General features: G+C 44.7%; 1 protein-coding gene across 2 annotated transcripts in view; it reads right to left on the reverse strand.

Annotated features, from left to right (window-relative positions):
- Positions 1–343: 343 nt before the first annotated feature.
- Positions 344–18,954, reverse strand: part of LYSMD2 (LysM domain containing 2) — a 36,031-nt gene continuing 17,420 nt past the window's right edge. Inside the window, exons 2-4 of one of the 2 annotated variants that reach the window (XR_008892496.1) lie at positions 15,623–15,963; positions 8,233–8,334; positions 344–1,844 (exon numbers count right to left, since the gene is read on the reverse strand). Coding sequence is in view for 1 of the 2 variants with exons in the window: in XM_056572321.1 (XP_056428296.1) it covers positions 1,799–1,844; positions 15,623–15,963 (387 nt within the window). In the remaining variant the exon portion in view is untranslated. The remainder of the gene's footprint in view (positions 1,845–8,232; positions 8,335–15,622; positions 15,964–18,954) is intronic. The other variant, XM_056572321.1, reaches the window with a different exon arrangement.

An 18,954-nucleotide genomic window follows, 5' to 3' on the forward strand; every position in this document is an offset into this window, starting at 1 on the left:
TCTTCTGCTTGGCTCTCCCCATGCACGGAGAGGCCACAGCTTGAAGCAGTGGTCAACATGCCCCCTCCATTCATCTCTATGGGAGATGCTGTATCTTTGGCTCTCCCATAGAGATGCATGGAGGGGACGTGTCAACCACCACTTCCTGCAGAGAGAGTTGGGGTGCCAGGCAGGAGGTCCCCCATGATCAGACACTTCTTCCCTATCCTGCGGAGTTCACATTTAAGAATCTTTCTTTAAGAATTATGGAGGTCATTGTGCTCTTTTGAACTTTCAGAAGAAGATCTGTCCAAGTATATCGATGTGAAAAAAATAAAAATACAATAAAATGACACCAGGACAGGACAGTTTAAGATTTTAATCAACACACACAAAAATAACTGCATCCTCTCAGCACATTAAAAAGTAAAAATAATAAAAGAAAGCTGCATGTAAATGCATGTTAAATGACCAAACAGCTAAAACCAAAAATCTATAGTAAATAAGTCATTGAGTTGTCCTCAATAGTCTTGAGTCAATTTGTTGCAAATTCTCTTTGCCTATTCTTAAAGGAGTACTCTGGTGGAAATTATTATTATTATTTTTTAAATCAACTGATGCCAGAAAGTTAAACCGATTTGTAAATTACTTCTATTAAAAAATCTTAATCCTTCCAGTACTTATTAGCTGCTGACTACTACAGAGGAAATTATTTTCTTTTTGGAACACAGAGCTCTCTGCTGACATCATGACCACAGTGCTCTCTGCTGACACCTCTGTCCATTTTAAGAACTGTCCAGAGTAGGAGAAAATCCCCATAGAAAACATATGCTGCTCTGGACAGTTCCTAAAATGGACAGAGATGTCAGCAGAGAGCACTGTGTTCGTGATTCAGCAGAGAGCTCTGTGTTCCAAAAAGAAAAGAATTTCCTCTGTAGTATTCTGCAGATAATAAGTACTGGAAGGATTAAGATTTTTTAATAGAAGTAATTTATAAATCTGTTTAACTTTTTTTGATAAAAAAATAAAAATAAGTTTTCCACCGGAGTACCCCTTTAACTCGTTTCCAACAACCGCAAGTGGCTACCATTACTAATTCTATATGTATGGTCACCTGTGTCTCCCTCTAATTCAAGAATATATGGTGTGTGGCAGGGGGTGGGGGTCTGTTACAGCAGAATTATTAGGCACTTGAAGAGTCTGGGACAGCTAGGTTGGATCAGTTCTTGAGCAATTTGACATTGTCACCACTGGAAACAAAGGATGAGAAACCATTTATTTTGCATGTTTTTTTTGTATGTTTTTTTTGTACAATTTTTGGAGCCAAAGGATTTCCTTTTCATTTCTTATTCCTTCTGAAACCCCTTCAGACTTTGGCTAATAAGTGATTCTGTTTTTAGACCAGAAATTCTTAACAGAGATTAACTCAATTCATTTACCAGTAAAAGTTGCAATAAAAAAAGAAAAAATAAAGTAACATCCACACCATATTGCAAATAAACCCTGCAGTTGAGCAGTTCATTTTGGAAACAGTCTTCAGAAGTGGGATCTGCCTCTTGATAAAATATCATGTAACACAAAGGAAGTTGTCTTACATATAGTTTGCTACAAGATACAGTATGTCTGCAATGAAAAATAATATAGTTTCTGAAAGGCTGAGATTATAAATGGTGACATAATAAGGACACTGAATAGTTGTGAAGAAAGAACTTCTTTCAGTGCAATACAGTAATAAAATATCAGCTATGGAGCTTGTTTTATAGGAAGAAGTCTCTTAGATATTCCGTTGGTGGATCGGTAGTCCGCTTCCGCTTCTCACTCAATGCTGATAGGAAGAAGTTGCATAGGAGTTGTCCTCTTCATGCCTAAAAACACATAAGGAAATCACTGTAAGGATATGTAAGACCAGACAGCACCTGTCTGCATATAGATGTATACAGGTTTTACATGTGGCTGCAGCTTCATCAGGAGCCTGCTGAGAGACTACGCCCTCTTGGACAGTCTGAGCGTCGATGAAGAAGAGGATTGAAAATCTTTCTCCTTCCCCATGTCCCCCTGCAGTTATCGCCCAGTGGTTTGGCCCTGTGATCCACCCCCCTCCCTACCCCCATAGTCTCCCAGGCCCCTCCCCCGATCACAGGGTATATTATTTGGTTATGTCGATTTTTGGTGCATTTCTTTTTCAGGATTGAGCGGAGTGTTATAGTAGCATGCTGTGCGATATATAGCTTAGGGAACATTATTGTACTGTCATGCTTTGTGTGATTGTAATTGATTGTATGACTTGTAATGACTGAACAACCAATAAAGCTCTTTCAATAACTACTTCCAATAGAATAGATTTATACTTTTATTGGCTTCCATGTTTGTTCATCCAAGATAAGGTTTTCCCAGATCACAAGACTACATTCACACATACTGTATTTAGCCATTTACATTGCTTTACAAATAAAATTAGCAGCATCAACTCTGTAGCACAGTGGTCTCCAATCTGCGGACCTCCAGATGTTGCAAAACTACAACTCCCAGCATGCCCGCAACATCTGGAGGTCCGCAGGTTGGAGACCACTGCTGTAGCATATACAGCAGGTGCGAACCCTAAACGGGTGAATAAAGCTCAGTCAGTGTATCAAGAAATTTGGTTGTCAGAGTTTTGAAAATTAGTGTAAAAAATGTAGAAAAGTAGAGGCATTTTTATTTATTTATTTTTATAGCCTTTACTGCAGTTCGTACACTTTGAAACCTAAGATAATTTGTAGAACTTTTAAATTTCTTACCACTGCAAGATATTTGTTCTCAAAGAATGAGGCTTCATCTCCCAATAGCTGCAGACTAGGGATCGACAGATTATCGGTTTGGCCGATATTATCGGCCGATATTCACGATTTTGGATGTTATTGGTAACGGCAATAAGTTGCTGATAATCCGATAATTCCCTCCACACCGCACCCCCCACCGCCCCGGCCAGAGATGCCCCATTGCCTCCCCCATTCCCGGTTTTATAATTACCTGTTCCCGGGGTCCTGGCTCCTGCGGCGTCCTGTGTTACGCTGTGCGCTGCGCAATGACGAGTGACGTCCTCAACGCAACGTCACCGTCAGTGAGCACAGTGACAGCTCAGGAGGACGCCGCTAGAGCCAGAAGTAGCGCGGACCCCGGGAACAGGAAATTATAAAACCGGGAATGGGGGAGGCAATGGGGCAGCGGCGGTCTCTGGCCGGGCGGTGCGGTGGGGGGTCCAGCGCGATGCGGTCGCGGTGAAAGGACTCAGGAGGACTCCAGGACAGGCAGGGGGAGAAAAGCGGGTGGCGGCAGCGGTCTCTGGCAAAAGCCGCTGCAGTTCATTGATTTAAAGCGGGCGCTTTAAATCAATGATCTGCAGCGGTGTCTCCGGGGGGGTGGGAAAGAGCTATATAGCCGATAACTTATACCGATATTCCGGTATAAGTTATCGGCTATCCTCCACAGAGTATCGGCCCTAAAAAAAAATCGATATCGGCCGATCCCTACTGCAGACCAGGAGGGGAGTCCTCTCAGATGAGAATGGACATTGCATCTAGTCTAGGCAATGTTCAATCAGCTGAACACATCAGCATCTGCACAAACCTCGCTGGTTGTTTGCTAAGGCAAAGTAATCTAACGGTAGTACTAGAAACTTGTCGAAGGCTGGTAGAAGAAAGGGAGATGACTGATCAATGCAAGCACTGATCAACAAAGATACGTGCTCATCTAATAGGCCTATGGCTGGGTCATTTGTCAGCGATGTCAGTGTGTAACAGGTTAAAACCACACAATCACCCTACTAATAAGCCTTTGCTCATTCATGGGCTGATAGCTGGGTCGATTACACAGAGCGATTATTGGCCTGTCCAGATGGTCCCATGCAGACAGTATTAATAAATCTGGACCATTTATTTCTTTTCATTTTACATTGAGTTTTCCCTTTACAGTGCAGTGTGAAAATCCGTCAAAATAAAATCCAATAAAATGCTTTATTGTTCTATAACTCTATACATTATATTTACCAAATAACCAATTTTCCTTGTTAGGGAAAAAATATTGTTGCATTGTGCAAGCTAGGGCTGGGCGGTATACCGGTTCATACCGAATACTGACATTTTTGTGCTGCACAATATGAATTCTAACCCATACTGCAATACCGGTTTGGCCCCTTCCCCTCTGGAATGAATGAATCAGCCCAGCGCTGCACTGTCCCCACATCGGGAAACTAATCCTATGTGACCTGCGAGCGCTGTTCTGCCCCCCCCCCCCCAATTAATTATCAGCCCAGCGCTGTCCCCATCAGGGTACTACTCACATGTCACCTGCATGCGCTGCCCTCCTCGTCCTGTATGTTGCGGCCGCCAGCGCTGAAACTCTATACCAGTGGTCTCCAACCTGTGAACCTCCAAATGTTGCAAAGCTACAACTCCCTAGCGCCGCCTGCTCATTCTCCGGCCCAGTGTGAACCTAGCCTTAAGGTGCCCATATATCTTAGATCAGTGTCTCCAAACTGGAGACTGCCAGATTTTGGAAAACTACAACTCCCAGCATGCCCGGACAGCCAACGGTTGTCCGGGCATGCTAGGAGTTGTAGTTTTGCAACATCTGGAGGTCCGCAGGTTGGAGACCACTGCTCTATACTGTGCGGTATCCCTATGCCCGGGCTGCAAAAAGTAAACAAAATAAACTTTAACTCACCTCCCGTTGGTCAGGTACCGGCCTCACTTGTTTCCTGGGGACGGGAACGTCGGAGAGCCGTCAGCCTATCACCGGCCGCAGCGATGTTCCGCCTCGGCCGGTGATAGGCTGAGCCCACCGTCATGTAAGAAGCCGGCTTCTTACATGACAGTGGGCTCGGCCTATCACTGGCCGAGGCGGAACATCGCTGTGGCCGGTGATAGGCTGGCGGCTCTCCGACGTTCCCGTCCCCAGCGTAAGGCCGACGTAGGTGCGTTAAAGTTTATTTTGTTTACCTAGTGCAGCACGGGCATAGGGATACCGCACAGTATAGAGTGCCAGCGCTGGAGACCGCAACAAACAGGACGAGGAGGGCAGCGCTTGCGGGTGGTATGTGAGTATTTACCCCGATGGGGATGTGGGCTGATAATTAATATGGGAGGGGGGCTAGGAAATACCATTATATACCGTGGAACTGCCAAAAGTTTAAAAAATACTGTGATACACACATTTGGTCATACCGCCCAGCCCTAGTGCAAGCTCCTAGCTACTGGCTCACAGACCAAACTAACAATGCTCCAGTCCACTATGAAAGAAAACCTGTGACGCTGAACATGCAATCTGATCTGCCAGCTGCATATCATAAAACGGGTGACGTCGAGCAGATCTGAATTTCTGCTTTCTCGGTGATTGGAAAGTACATTATGGCAGAGACTGGGTGCAGAATAGATACTGGAGAAAGCGAGGGAGGCAAGTAAAAGCTGTTTTTGTTTTACTAAGCAACCTGGGCATATTAACTACATAAACATTTTCAGTGGATAACTCCTTTAAAGGGGTACTCCGCTGCGCAGCGTTTGGAACAAACTGTTCCGAACGCTGTAGCCGGGAGTTTGTGACGTCATAGCCCTGCCCCCTCAATGCAAGTCTATGGGAGGGAGCGTGACGGCTGTCATGCCCCCTCCCATAGACTTGCATTGAGGGGGCGTGGTGTGACGTCATGAGGGGCTGGGCTATGACGTTACGAGCTCTCGGCGCCGGCTAAGGCTCAAATTGACTTGGTCATTAAAGGGTTAATCATTGCACATTCCAGGTTTCCAGTATCCCCACACCCAGTCTCCAGTGACTTTTAATTCCTAGAGTTTAAGATAATAGGTCACAATGCCCCATGTCAGGAAGTCTTCAGTTCACCGGAGACTGGGAATCTGATCCACAAGATGCTGCTGCCACATCAAATTGCATCTTCAATGTGGCAGGTTCGCTCTGAAAGGGGTACTCCCGTGGAATTTTTTTTTTTTTTTTATTTTATTTATTTTTTTATAAATCAACTGGTGCTAGAAAGTGAAACAGATTTGTTATTTACTTCTATTAAAGAAATCTTAATCCTTCCAGTACTTATTAGCTGCTGAATACTACAGAGGAAATTCTTTTATTTTTGAAACACAGAGCTGTCTGCTGACATCATGACCACAGTGCTCTCTGCTGACATCTCTGTCCATTTTAGGAACTGTCCAGAGCAGCATATGTTTGCTATGGGGATTATCTCCTACTCTGGACAGTTCTTAAAATGGACAGAGATGTCAGCAGAGAGCACTGTGTTCATGATGTCAGCAGAGAGCACTGTGCTTGTGATGTCAGCAGAGAGCTCTGTGTTACAAAAAGAAAACCATTTCCTCTGTAGTATTCAGCAGCTAAAAAGTACTGGAAGGATTAAGATTTTTTTAATAGAAGTAATTTACAAATCTGTGGAACTTTCTGGCACCAGTTGATTAAAAAAAAAAAAAGTTTTCCACCGGAGTACCCCTTTAAGGCTGAATTTATAGGAATTCTGTATGCGTAATATTTTTCAAAGCATATACCGCTTGTGTAACACAAAAGGTGCAATGCTTTTTATGTAACTCTGTTCAGGTTATTTGTCGAATGTAATCAGTTTTGTGCCGGAGACCACGCTTCTAAGTCCAAGCCAAAAACTCAGAAACGCTTAGAAAATGACCCATGGATATATGTTTTGACAGCTCCCAATATTTTGACGTAGCCAAGCCTTGAAGGCAGAAAATGTGTTGTAAATGAGCCCTAAAGAGGAGGCTGTTGGAAAGTGATGTCTCCAGCATTACAGTGAAAGGTGACACCTTTAGATAGAAAAGACAAAAGGTGACGTTCACAACTCATCCGCCCTTCCCTGTGGAATGACATCTTCAAGGGTCACAGAATATGACCAGAAACCTCCCCCATTCATGTCCTTGGCACAGCTCCTGCCTATATCCATGGGGCTTTCTTTAAAGCATATTTGTGCTTGCTGTTTCAAACATATCAGGCAAGATGGCTGTCCACATAATAATGTACAAATAAAGTAAAAAATACAAACACAAATCAGAAACAGAATCTCCGTTTCTGGCTCTAAATATCAGTAAGGCTGGTTTCCAAACAGGGTTTGTTTACTGGCGTATTTTGGAGAACCGCCACTGCAGTTTTTGAGCCAAAGTCAGAAGTGTATTCAAAAGGATTGGGACATATTAAGGAAGGACTTATACTTCTTCCTATTGGATCCACTTCTGAAAAAAAATAAAAAGCCAGAAAAATAAAAAATAAAATAAAAAATTAGCCTAAAAACTATTGATAACAATGTCTCTCTATATAAAAAACAGGTGATACATTCTCTCTAAAAAAAATAAATAAAAATAAAATGTATAATAATAAATAATATATACACCCCAACTGAGAGACTGTTTAATAGTACCACTTTTTGTTCAGCAACACAACTGGCACAAAAGTGCTATGGATCTGTGACATTTACACATGGATCATACCATGTGGATTTTTCAGTATTTTTATACACTTTCATTCACTTGATCCTGTCTAGTCTTCTACAGAAAAGCCTGTACAAATACAAGTAATAATGAGACATGGGCTCAGGTGACCAAGCGCAATAGAAGGGCTGTATGACTGTATGACTGTCTGTGTAGGACATAACTGCTCAATGATACCAACAATTAGAAAGCCAATATAAATGCATGAAGTCTTAAGATCACTGCAGTTCCCATTTTATCTTTTTGGCTGCCAATATTGCTATAGCCACTAGCTGGAAAACTCAATCTGTCCCTTTACATTCAGTCAGATCCAAAATAAATGAGATGATGGCTGATAATAAATTGACTAGTCTTTCTAAAGGGGTAATCCGGTGGGAAAAAAAGGTTTTCAAATCAACTGATGCCAGAAAGTTAAGACAGATTTGTAAATTACTTCTATTTCCAAATCTTAATTCTTCTAGAACTTATCTGCTGTATACTAGAAAGTTGTGTAGTTCTTTCTAGTCTGACCATAGTGCTCTCTGCTGCCACCTCTGTCCCTGACAGGAACTGTCCAGAGCACGAGCAAATTCCTATAGCAAATCTAATTTCCTGACATGGACAGAGTGTCAGCAGAGAGCACTGTGGTCAGACAGGAAAAAACTACAACACTTTCTCTGTAGTATACAACAGCTGATAAGTACTGGAAGGATTAACATTTTTAACTCATTAGGGTCATCAGGCATACAGGTACATCCTTGTCCCCTGGGACTTAACGCTCAAGAAATACCTGTATTCGCTGATTCTCTAACCATGTGACCTACTTCCGCAACTCATACAGGAAACCAGCACAGGGGCTCATGGTCTATAGTTTTCTGCAGTTTTCAGCTCCCTGAAAAAAAACAGGAAGAAGTACCTGGATTTTCAAAGGGTATTTATGGAGGCTATGGCTTGTAGAGTCAAGCTGAGCGCATATATATCATTTATTTTTTTAACCACTTTTGGCAAGATATCTCCTTTTGATAGGGCAGGTAATATGAGAATCACAGGTTAGGTTTGAGAATTGCCGTTATATGTACTCTTTTTGACATGTAACTTTGCTTTGTGTTTGAACTTAGTTTCTTTGTTCAACTACTCCACTCCAAAATCACTGTAGTTCTGTTGCCCAGGGGTGTCAGAAAAGTGTAAAGAGGAATGATGCAGGGGTCTTGGGCAGAAGGGGATAGAAAGGTCTGGGGGGGGGGGGGTGTTGGGGAAGAAGAGGATAGAGGGGTCTGGGGGGCAGAAAAGTGTAGAGAAGAGTGATGCAAGGTCCTTGGGGGGTGTTAGGGCAGTAAGTGATAGAAAGGTCTGGGGGGGGGGCTGAAAGGTGTAAAGAGGAATGATGCAGGGGTATTAGGGCAGAAAGGGATAGTGGGGTCTTGGGGGGGCAGAAAAGTGTAAAAAATAATGATACAGGGGGTCTTGGGAGGATGGGGGTGTTAGGGCAGAAGGGGATAGAGGGGCCTGTGGGGGCAGAAAAGTGTAAAGAAGAATGTTGCAGGGGTCTTGGGAGGAAGGTGGGTGTTAGGACAGAAGGGTCGGGGGGCAGAAAAGTGTAAAGAAGAATGATGCAGGGGTCTTGGGAGGAAGGTGGGTGTTAGGACAGAAGGGTCGAGGGGCAGAAAAGTGTAAAAAATAATGATGCAGGGGTTAGGGACTGAAGGAGGAGGGGAAAGATGGGTCTGGAAGAGGACTTAAGGCCCATCCACATTGAGGACCTTTGCTGGCAGAAATCTGTTTGCAGTAGAGTCCTACGGTTTTCAATGTTTTTTGCTGCTCTTAGCATATTGTGGAATCACCACAGTGAAATTCCGTCAGCAGAATGGACGGAAATCAAAAGAACGAACATGTTCTTTGGGTGGACGTTCATTCTGCTGGTGGAATTCCACCAGACTGCATTGTCATCTATAGAGATGGCGCACATCCGTGCAGTCCAACCGCCAATGGATTCAGTGGCGCCTGCAGCAAGAGGACATTCAGCCGACTAAATGTCCACAGTGTGGAGAAGCCCTTAGGAGTCTGCAGAAGGAGAGAATGGGTCTGGGGGGGGGGGGGGGGGGGGGTGCAGGGAGTACAGGGGTGGGATTCTGAAAACAGAAGAAACAGTGTCTGCCAGTATTATTTTAGGGGTCATGATGTCTGGCAGGGTTATAATGATTATTGTTGTCATACACAGGATGAGGATCTGCTGACAAGTAATCAATGATGTGCAGGCATCAGATTCTGCAGAGAAGATGGAGCTGAAAGAAGATACAGCATCTTGACCAGATGAAGAAGAAAAGGAAAGACAACAGAGAAGACATCACTTGGGTCACTGATATTGTGTATTCTCCTGACTGTCCCATCAGAGCTGCAATCACTTGTAAGTTCTGCAGTGATGATGGGTGACACTGTACCCCAATCTGTGGCTCTCCAGCTGTTACAAAATGACAACTCCCATAATGCTTGAAGCTTTGCAGGCATGATGGGAGTTGTTGCAATGCAACAGCTGGAGAGCCACTTAAACCAATGTGATTTTAGAGTATGCATCTCATTTTATTTAAATGGGTGTCTGACTGCTGCGACCCTCATCATAAAAAAAAAAAAAAAAAAAAAAAAAAGGGCTGCATTGTCTAATATGCCTGGGCCTATTTTTGCTTCCAGTCTGGCCCTGGTATGTATATAACAGGCATTTTCCAACCTTTATCTCTACAGTTGTTTCCCATCAGCTTTCTTCATGCTCTTCTGTCTACATGATGGGAGTTGTAGTTTTGCAACATCTGGAGAGTTCATATTGGGGGGGGGGGGGGGAGGCATCGTGGCAGAGTTCATATGGGGTATAGTGGCACAGTTCATATGGGGGAAGGCATAGTGGCACAGTTCATATGGGGGGGGCAGATCCTTATTCACTGTTTTAAGGGACACAGAGGTATAATTTGGTCCAGAGCACAGTGGCAATAAAATATTTGGGGGCCCAGCATATGGCAGTTTTATACTCAGGAGCAAAGTGCGTGCCAGTATTATATTCAGGGGCACGGTGTGTGCCAGTATTATACTCAGGGGCACGGTGTGTGCCAGTATTATACTCAGGGGCACGGTGTGTGCCAGTATTATATTCAGGGGCACGGTGTGTGCCAGTATTATACTCAGCGGCACGGTGTGTGCCAGTATTATACTCAGCGGCACTGTGTGTGCCAGTATTATACTCAGCGGCACGGTGTGTGCCAGTATTATACTCAGCGGCACGGTGTGTGCCAGTATTATACGCAGCGGCACGGTGTGTGCCAGTATTATACGCAGCGGCACGGTGTGTGCCAGTATTATACGCAGCGGCACGGTGTGTGCCAGTATTATATTCAGGGGCACGGTGTGTGCCAGTATTATATTCAGGGGCACGGTGTGTGCCAGTATTATACTCAGGGGCACGGTGTGTGCCAGTATTACTCAGGGGCACGGTGTGTGCCAGTATTATATTCAGGGGCACGGTGTGTGCCAGTATTATACTCAGCGGCACGGTGTGTGCCAGTATTATACGCAGCGGCACGGTGTGTGCCAGTATTATACGCAGCGGCACGGTGTGTTTGCCAGTATTTAAACAGCGGCACGGTGTGTGCCAGTATTTAACCAGGGGCACAGTGTGTGGCAGTTGGGGAACAATTATGACTTATTATTAGAGTACTAATAATGTCATATTTCTTGCATGGCACTGCGGCCGCTAGGTGTGAGCTAGGTCTTAGCGTTTAGCTCGGACCTTCACCGGATGGCAGACCTAGATAAGTGAACCCCTATTAAAAGTAGTTGAGTACCCCCGATATAGATTATACATTTTACACAGACTTTTTGAATGTCCTGCTGGCCTATTTTAGATTAAATTGGTTATTAATGATTTGTGTGTTTTTTATCTGTTGGATTTACCGGCAGTTGCTGAATAAAGATTGTTCAGGTGTCCAAACCCTCAGTTACCTGAGATCAATGGACTTAATAATTTGTGAAACCTCTAGGCACGACTGTGTGTAGGAGAGCAGCTCTTTGTAGAGCCCCTCTGCCACTCCGCCTTATACAGGGGAAATGAACTCTAGGCCAATAATAATTGCTCCCACAGTTGATTTCTTCACACCAAGCACGGTGTGTGCCAGTATTATACTCAGCGGCACTGTGTGTGCCAGTATTATACTCAGCGGCACGGTGTGTGCCAGTATTATACTCAGCGGCACGGTGTGTGCCAGTATTATACGCAGCGGCACGGTGTGTGCCAGTATTATACGCAGCGGCACGGTGTGTGCCAGTATTATATTCAGGGGCACGGTGTGTGCCAGTATTATTTTCAGGGGCACGGTGTGTGCCAGTATTATACTCAGGGGCACGGTGTGTGCCAGTATTACTCAGGGGCACGGTGTGTGCCAGTATTATATTCAGGGGCACGGTGTGTGCCAGTATTATACTCAGCGGCACGGTGTGTGCCAGTATTATACTCAGCGGCACGGTGTGTGCCAGTATTATACTCAGCGGCACGGTGTGTGCCAGTATTATACTCAGCGGCACGGTGTGTGCCAGTATTATACTCAGCGGCACGGTGTGTGCCAGTATTATACGCAGCGGCACGGTGTGTGCCAGTATTATACGCAGCGGCACGGTGTGTGCCAGTATTATACGCAGCGGCACGGTGTGTGCCAGTATTATACGCAGCGGCACGGTGTGTGCCAGTATTATATTCAGGGGCACGGTGTGTGCCAGTATTATACTCAGGGGCACGGTGTGTGCCAGTATTATACTCAGGGGCACGGTGTGTGCCAGTATTATATTCAGGGGCACGGTGTGTGCCAGTATTATACTCAGCGGCACAGTGTGTGCCAGTATTATACTCAGCGGCACGGTGTGTGCCAGTATTATACGCAGCGGCACGGTGTGTGCCAGTATTATACGCAGCGGCACGGTGTGTTTGCCAGTATTTAAACAGCGGCACGGTGTGTTTGCCAGTATTTAAACAGCGGCACGGTGTGTGCCAGTATTTAACCAGGGGCACAGTGTGTGGCAGTTGGGGAACAATTATGACTTATTATTAGAGTACTAATAATGTCATATTTCTTGCATGGCACTGCGGCCGCTAGGTGTGAGCTAGGTCTTAGCGTTTAGCTCGGACCTTCACCGGATGGCAGACCTAGATAAGTGAACCCCTATTAAAAGTAGTTGAGTACCCCCGATATAGATTATACATTTTACACAGACTTTTTGAATGTCCTGCTGGCCTATTTTAGATTAAATTGGTTATTAATGATTTGTGTGTTTTTTATCTGTTGGATTTACCGGCAGTTGCTGAATAAAGATTGTTCAGGTGTCCAAACCCTCAGTTACCTGAGATCAATGGACTTAATAATTTGTGAAACCTCTAGGCACGACTGTGTGTAGGAGAGCAGCTCTTTGTAGAGCCCCTCTGCCACTCCGCCTTATACAGGGGAAATGAACTCTAGGCCAATTTCTTGACAGCCGCATTGGTGAAGATTTCATAAAGTACAAATAATCTGCATAGCAAATGCACAGAGATGGAGGCCAAGCTCCCGATTCAAAGGCAACATCATAGCCTGGCAGATTGAAATGCAGCGCTCTTGGCAGAGCCAGGGACCACTCAGGAAAACATTATTATTGAGGGCAGAAATAGGAAGCCCCCTGCACATTTGTTCCTCTAAGCCAGTGGTCTTCAACCTGTGGACCTCCAGATGTTGCAAAACTACAACTCCCAGCATGCCCGGACAGCCGTTGGCTGTCCGGGCATGCTGGGAGTTGTAGTTTTGCAACATCTGGAGGTCCGCAGGTTGAAGACCACTGCTCTAAGCATTGCTTATCAGCAAGTCATCCCAAGTCCCTACATCTACACATCTTTACTGTACATTGTATAGCAATAGACGGTTGTAAAACCATTAGATAAATATAGCAGTCCATGTATATGGTCCTATCCATATTTAGGGTTACAAGCTGAATACTGCCCTAGTATGTGTTAGGGGTCAGAGATTTATTGAAACCAGATAGATGTGTCACTCTTCATAATTATGTTACAAATATTATTATAACAAATTCTAATACACATTTACACTTCAAAAAAAAAGGGACCTCTAAGAATGGAGAAAGTAACAAAAAAGATCTTCTTTTCCACAGAACCTCCAAATGTATGTCAGACTAGACAAGAAACGTGCTGGGCTGCACAGCCTCGGAGAAAATGCAGCATGACATGCATGACTAGCGATGGCATATGGGAAAGGAAATCATCTTCCCGTCAGCACTATGTAATGAATGAATTAGACTGTAATTTACTTATCACTGTTATGTGAATGCAACCACTTCTGACAGGCATTTATACCGGGAGGAATATCAAGGTGACACAGCAAGGAGGGAAATCAGCCAGTGTGTCTGAGGACATCGAGGTGTTGAAGCCGCAGCCATCAAGTGTATCACGTGTGCAGCCACAGAGCACACTGCTCTAATGGAACACGAACAAAGCAAACATACAGTAGGCTATTCTGTAGTAGTAGGCCTGATATCAAAAGGGAAGTGTGTCACCTTGTTGATCAGAGCCAGATACTGTAACATGTTCTTTTTCTAATCGGTTTGGGTTTTCAGATAGGACTTCTTTTTATTTTAGATTATGGCTGGAATATAATGGTACAGGGGGATCAGATGATGGAATATAATGGTACAGGGGGATCAGATGCTGGAATATAATGGCACAGGGGGATCAGATGCTGGAGAATAATGGTACAGGGGGATCAGATGCTGGAGAATAATGGTACAGGGGGATCAGATGCTGAAATATAATGGCACAGGGGGATCAGATGCTGGAATATAATGGCACAGGGGGATCAGATGCTGGAATATAATGGTACAGGGGATCAGATGCTGGAATATAATGGTACAGGGGGATCAGATGCTGGAATATAATGGTACAGGGGGATCAGATGCTGGAATATAATGGTACAGGGGGGGGGGGATCAGATGCTGGAATATAATGGTACAGGGGGATCAGATGCTGGAATATAATGGCACAGGGGGATCAGATGCTGGAATATAATGGTACAGGGGGATCAGATGCTGGAATATAATGGTACAGGGGGATCAGATGCTGGAATATAATGGTACAGGGGGATCAGATGCTGGAATATAATGGCACAGGGGGATCAGATGCCGGAGTATAATGGCACAGGGGGATCAGATGCTGGAATATAATGGTACAGGGGGGGGGGGGGATCAGATGCTGGAATAAAATGGCACAGGGGGATCAGATGCTGGAATATAATGGTACAGGGGGGGGGGGATCAGATGCTGGAATATAATGGTACAGGGGGATCAGATGCTGGAATATAATGGCACAGGGGGATCAGATGCTGGAATATAATGGCACAGGGGGATCAGATGCTGGAATATAATGGCACAGGGGGATCAGATGCTGGAATATAATGGCACAGGGGGATCAGATGCTGGAATATAATGGCACAGGGGGATCAGATGCTGGAATAGAAATGTAAAATTGTACATCTTTGGGGTAAGGCAAAATGCGCTATTAATATTATGGAATTTCCGAGCGGAATTCTGCAATGAAATTTTGGGGCAGCATCTCCTTATTGTTTTCAATGGGATTATGCTTCTCTGTGCACACCGCAGAATTTACACAGAACATGTTCATTCTTGCGACAGAATTTCGTGCAGACTGCATTGCCGTCAATGGGAACACATGTCTGCGCAGTGATAGCACCAATTTATTTCAGAGGTGGAAATTTAGTAGTGTTAATGAGCACCTAATGTATGAACAATGTGACAGATCATGAGCGTCAGTGCCAAACATTGTAAAATTTACACCAGATTTAGGTTTTGACAAAACAAAAGAAGGTTCAGCAGATAAAACCCCAATAATCAGTTATAAGACAGGGATGCTCCAGACGGGCACCCATTTTCCTATAGCAGTGGTCTTCAACCTGCGGACCTCTAGATTTTGCAAAACTACAACTCCCAGCATGTCCGGACAGCCAACGGCTGTCCGGGCATGCTGGGAGTTGTAGTTTAGCAAAATCTGGAGGTCCGCAGGTTGAAGACCACTGCACTACAGTCTCAAGCAAGCTATATCCAACAACCCCCACATTGCCTCTTTTTACAACTACCCCCATTTTATTTACCTGAGGTATTCTTCTTCTTTCAGTCTTTTGGCTGCCTGTGTGGACCTCTTTATCTGCATATCTAATCTTTGAAGGAAGTCTTTGGCAGATAGCTCCTCATCTTGTGTAACTACTGCTCGGCCTGTTTCGGGAGAGCTGGGTGGAGAAGCATGGTGTTCTGGAAGAGACACCTCTTCTCCAAGTGCATTGCTATCCTCTTCACATTCATTTTCTGGGGAGTCCAATAAGTTAAGTCCGTTAAAAAGAGCAGGCTTTTCAGATATAACTGGGATATTTAGGGATTTCCTCAGGAAGATACAATCAGTAGAAAACAGTTTGTTGGCTCTTTTAATCTGCTCCATCTAAAAAACAATAAAAAAAAAAAAAAAAAAAAAAAAAAAAAAAAGATATTCACCATTTAATATTCAATAATAATAATAAATATTCAACATACTGCACTTTCCAGCTCTGGCTATTTGACTGCAGACTTTGAACCAACACCACCATTTCTTAAAAGGGGTAATCCAGGAATAGAAAAACAGAGCCAATTTAATCCAGAAACAGCACCACACATGTCCTTAGGTTATGTGTGGTATTACAACTTCATTTACCTGAATGCAACTGAGCTGCAATACCATACACCAGGGGTGTCAAACTCAAATTCATCGGGGGCCGCATCAGCAGTTTGGTCACCTTCAAAGGGCCGGTTGTATCTGTAGGCGCCCCCCCCCCCCCCCCACATACCGTATATGCCGGCGTATAAGACGACTGGGTGTATAAGACGGCCCCCAACTTTTACAGTTAAAATGTAGAGTTTGGGATATACTCGCCATATAAGACTACCCCTCCTACCGCGATGTACGGTACCTTGTAGTTCCCCCCACATTAGTAGGCAGCATGTTCCCCCACATTAGGTTGGCAGTATAGTTCCCCCTACATTAGGTTGGCAGTATTGTTCCCCCCACATTAGGTTGGCAGTATAGTTCCCCCCACATTAGGTTGGCAGTATAGTTCCCCCACATTAGGTTGGCAGTATAGTTCCCCCACATTAGGTTGGCAGTATAGTTCCCCCCACATTAGGTTGGCAGTATAGTTCCCCCACATTAGGTTGGCAGTATAGTTCCCCCCACATTAGGTTGGCAGTATAGTTCCCCCACATTAGGTTGGCAGTATAGTTCCCCCACATTAGGTTGGCAGTATAGTTCCCCACACATTAGGTTGGCAGTATAGTTCCCCCACATTAGGTTGGCAGTATAGTTCCCCCACATTAGGTTGGCAGTATAGTTCCCCCCACATTAGGTAGGCAGCATGTTCCCCCACATTAGTTGGCAGCACCCCCCCCCCCCCCCCCACTCCCTCCCTCCCCACAGACATACAGCCTCCAGCCATATACAGTGTATGGCTGGAGGCTGTATGTCTGTGTGCTGCCCCCACAGTGATCCGGTCACCGCTCCTCCGGCCCGGGGTCACAATCTACTGCTATGGCCTATGGACCATAGCAGTAGGTGCCAGGACCGGTCGAGCGGTGACCGGAACGCTGAAGAAGATAACGCGCCGCCGGTCACTTACCAGGCCCCGGCCGGCGCGCGTCCTGCGATGATCCTGCCGTCCTCCCGCGTCTCTATGGTTGTACGCACGGGACGTCACTGCAGGGGCCCTCCGAGATCTGGAGGGGCCCTCCGAAGTCTGGAGATCCAAGCGTTCTGTCATAAAGAAACTGAGTCGTGCATGCCTGCCACTGCACCCCCATTCTTTCTCAATGGGAGCTGCCAGAGATCGCAGAATACAGCATCTGGCTGTTTCTGCAGCCCCCATAGAAAATGAGTGGGGGGTGTACAAGTGTGACCCGTCAGTCTTGGGTTCCTGTCCGGGGGATCTCAGAGTACCAAAGCGGTTAGACCACCCATTTATCCCCCTGTCTCTATTGGTATAAGGTGTACTCTGCCCCTAGACATCTTATCCCCTATGCAAAGGATAGCGGACAGGATGTCTAATCGTGGGGGTCCGGCCACTGTGATCCCCAGCCCGTCATCCCAGTGGCCGGACCCCTCGCGATCGGACATCTAATCCCCTATTCTTTGGATAGGGGAAAAGATGTCTAAAAGCAAAGTACCCCTTTAACCAGGTATCCTGCTGCTGGAGTATGATTATAGTTATGTTTTAACTACACATTAATAGCAAATGAAAATATCCAACATGTCAAATCAAGTTTTGACAGATTTTTATTTTTTCCCCCCAACAAAAAAAAGGATGACTGAAAGATTGCTTTTGTTACACACCACAATAATCACTAGTTTACATCTGACACAACAACTGTAAAAGCCTTCACTATTCTCTGCTCCTTCCCCTAATATATACACAGAAATTCACCGGAGAAACATCTCCCAATGCACATTATATATTGTTTGCTGTCAATGTGATTTTATATACAGTATACCTTTTGTTTACAGCAGCCTGGTTTATCATCAGATAATGGGATCGGAGTATAGTTTGGTCTCTAAAGATACTTCATACCCTCAAGAAATGTTTTGTCCTTCAGACAATGAATAAATAAATGCTTCCAGTTGGCCTATATTCTACAGCAGTGGTCTTCAACCTGCAGACCCCCAGATGTTGCAAAACTACAACTCCCAGCATGCTCGGACAGCCGTCGGCTGTCCGGGCATGCTGGGAGTTGTAGTTTTGCAACATCTGGAGGTCCGCAGGTTGAAGACCACTGTTCTACAGACTAAGCCAAAGCAAAAGGTTTAAGAAAAACCAATGAGGAACAGGAAGACAGATTTCATCATATTATAAATAAAGTCTTAATATTTCCTGTATGTGGCTGGGAAATGTTGATAACCACACAGCAGATAATACGTCATTCTTCATGACTCCTCTGCCAGCAGAAGTAGTGACTGTACAGCTATTTACGGAGTGTAAATTCAGTCTCTGTACTGAGATAGATCAGTTTTATGGCCTTAAAATTCCTACATACCGACAGAATATAAAGAGTGGACACAGGACAGTAAAGGAACATTAAAACTGTCTCTTTAAATACAGCATCAAATAAATAATGAAAAAAAACAACAACATTTCAGTCCTTTTTTAAACATTTTCTGCATTTCCAGATGTTTTTTTGGGCTGCAGCAAAAGCATAAATAGCAAGCGCATGTTAACATCCCAAAATAAGTCCCAAATTACAAACTGAGCAAACAGAGTCCTCTGAACTCCATCTTACAGCTGCAACAATTCCAGCTGTAAAGTTAACCCCTTAAGGACCGGGGGGGGGGGGGTTTCCGTTTTTGCGTTTTCGTTTTTTGCTCCTTGCCTTTAAAAAATCATAACCACCAATTCTACTTTGTAACGACGTC

This window comes from Hyla sarda, chromosome 4, assembly GCF_029499605.1.
Source record: "Hyla sarda isolate aHylSar1 chromosome 4, aHylSar1.hap1, whole genome shotgun sequence".
In the NCBI taxonomy this organism is placed as follows: Eukaryota; Metazoa; Chordata; class Amphibia; order Anura; family Hylidae; genus Hyla; species Hyla sarda.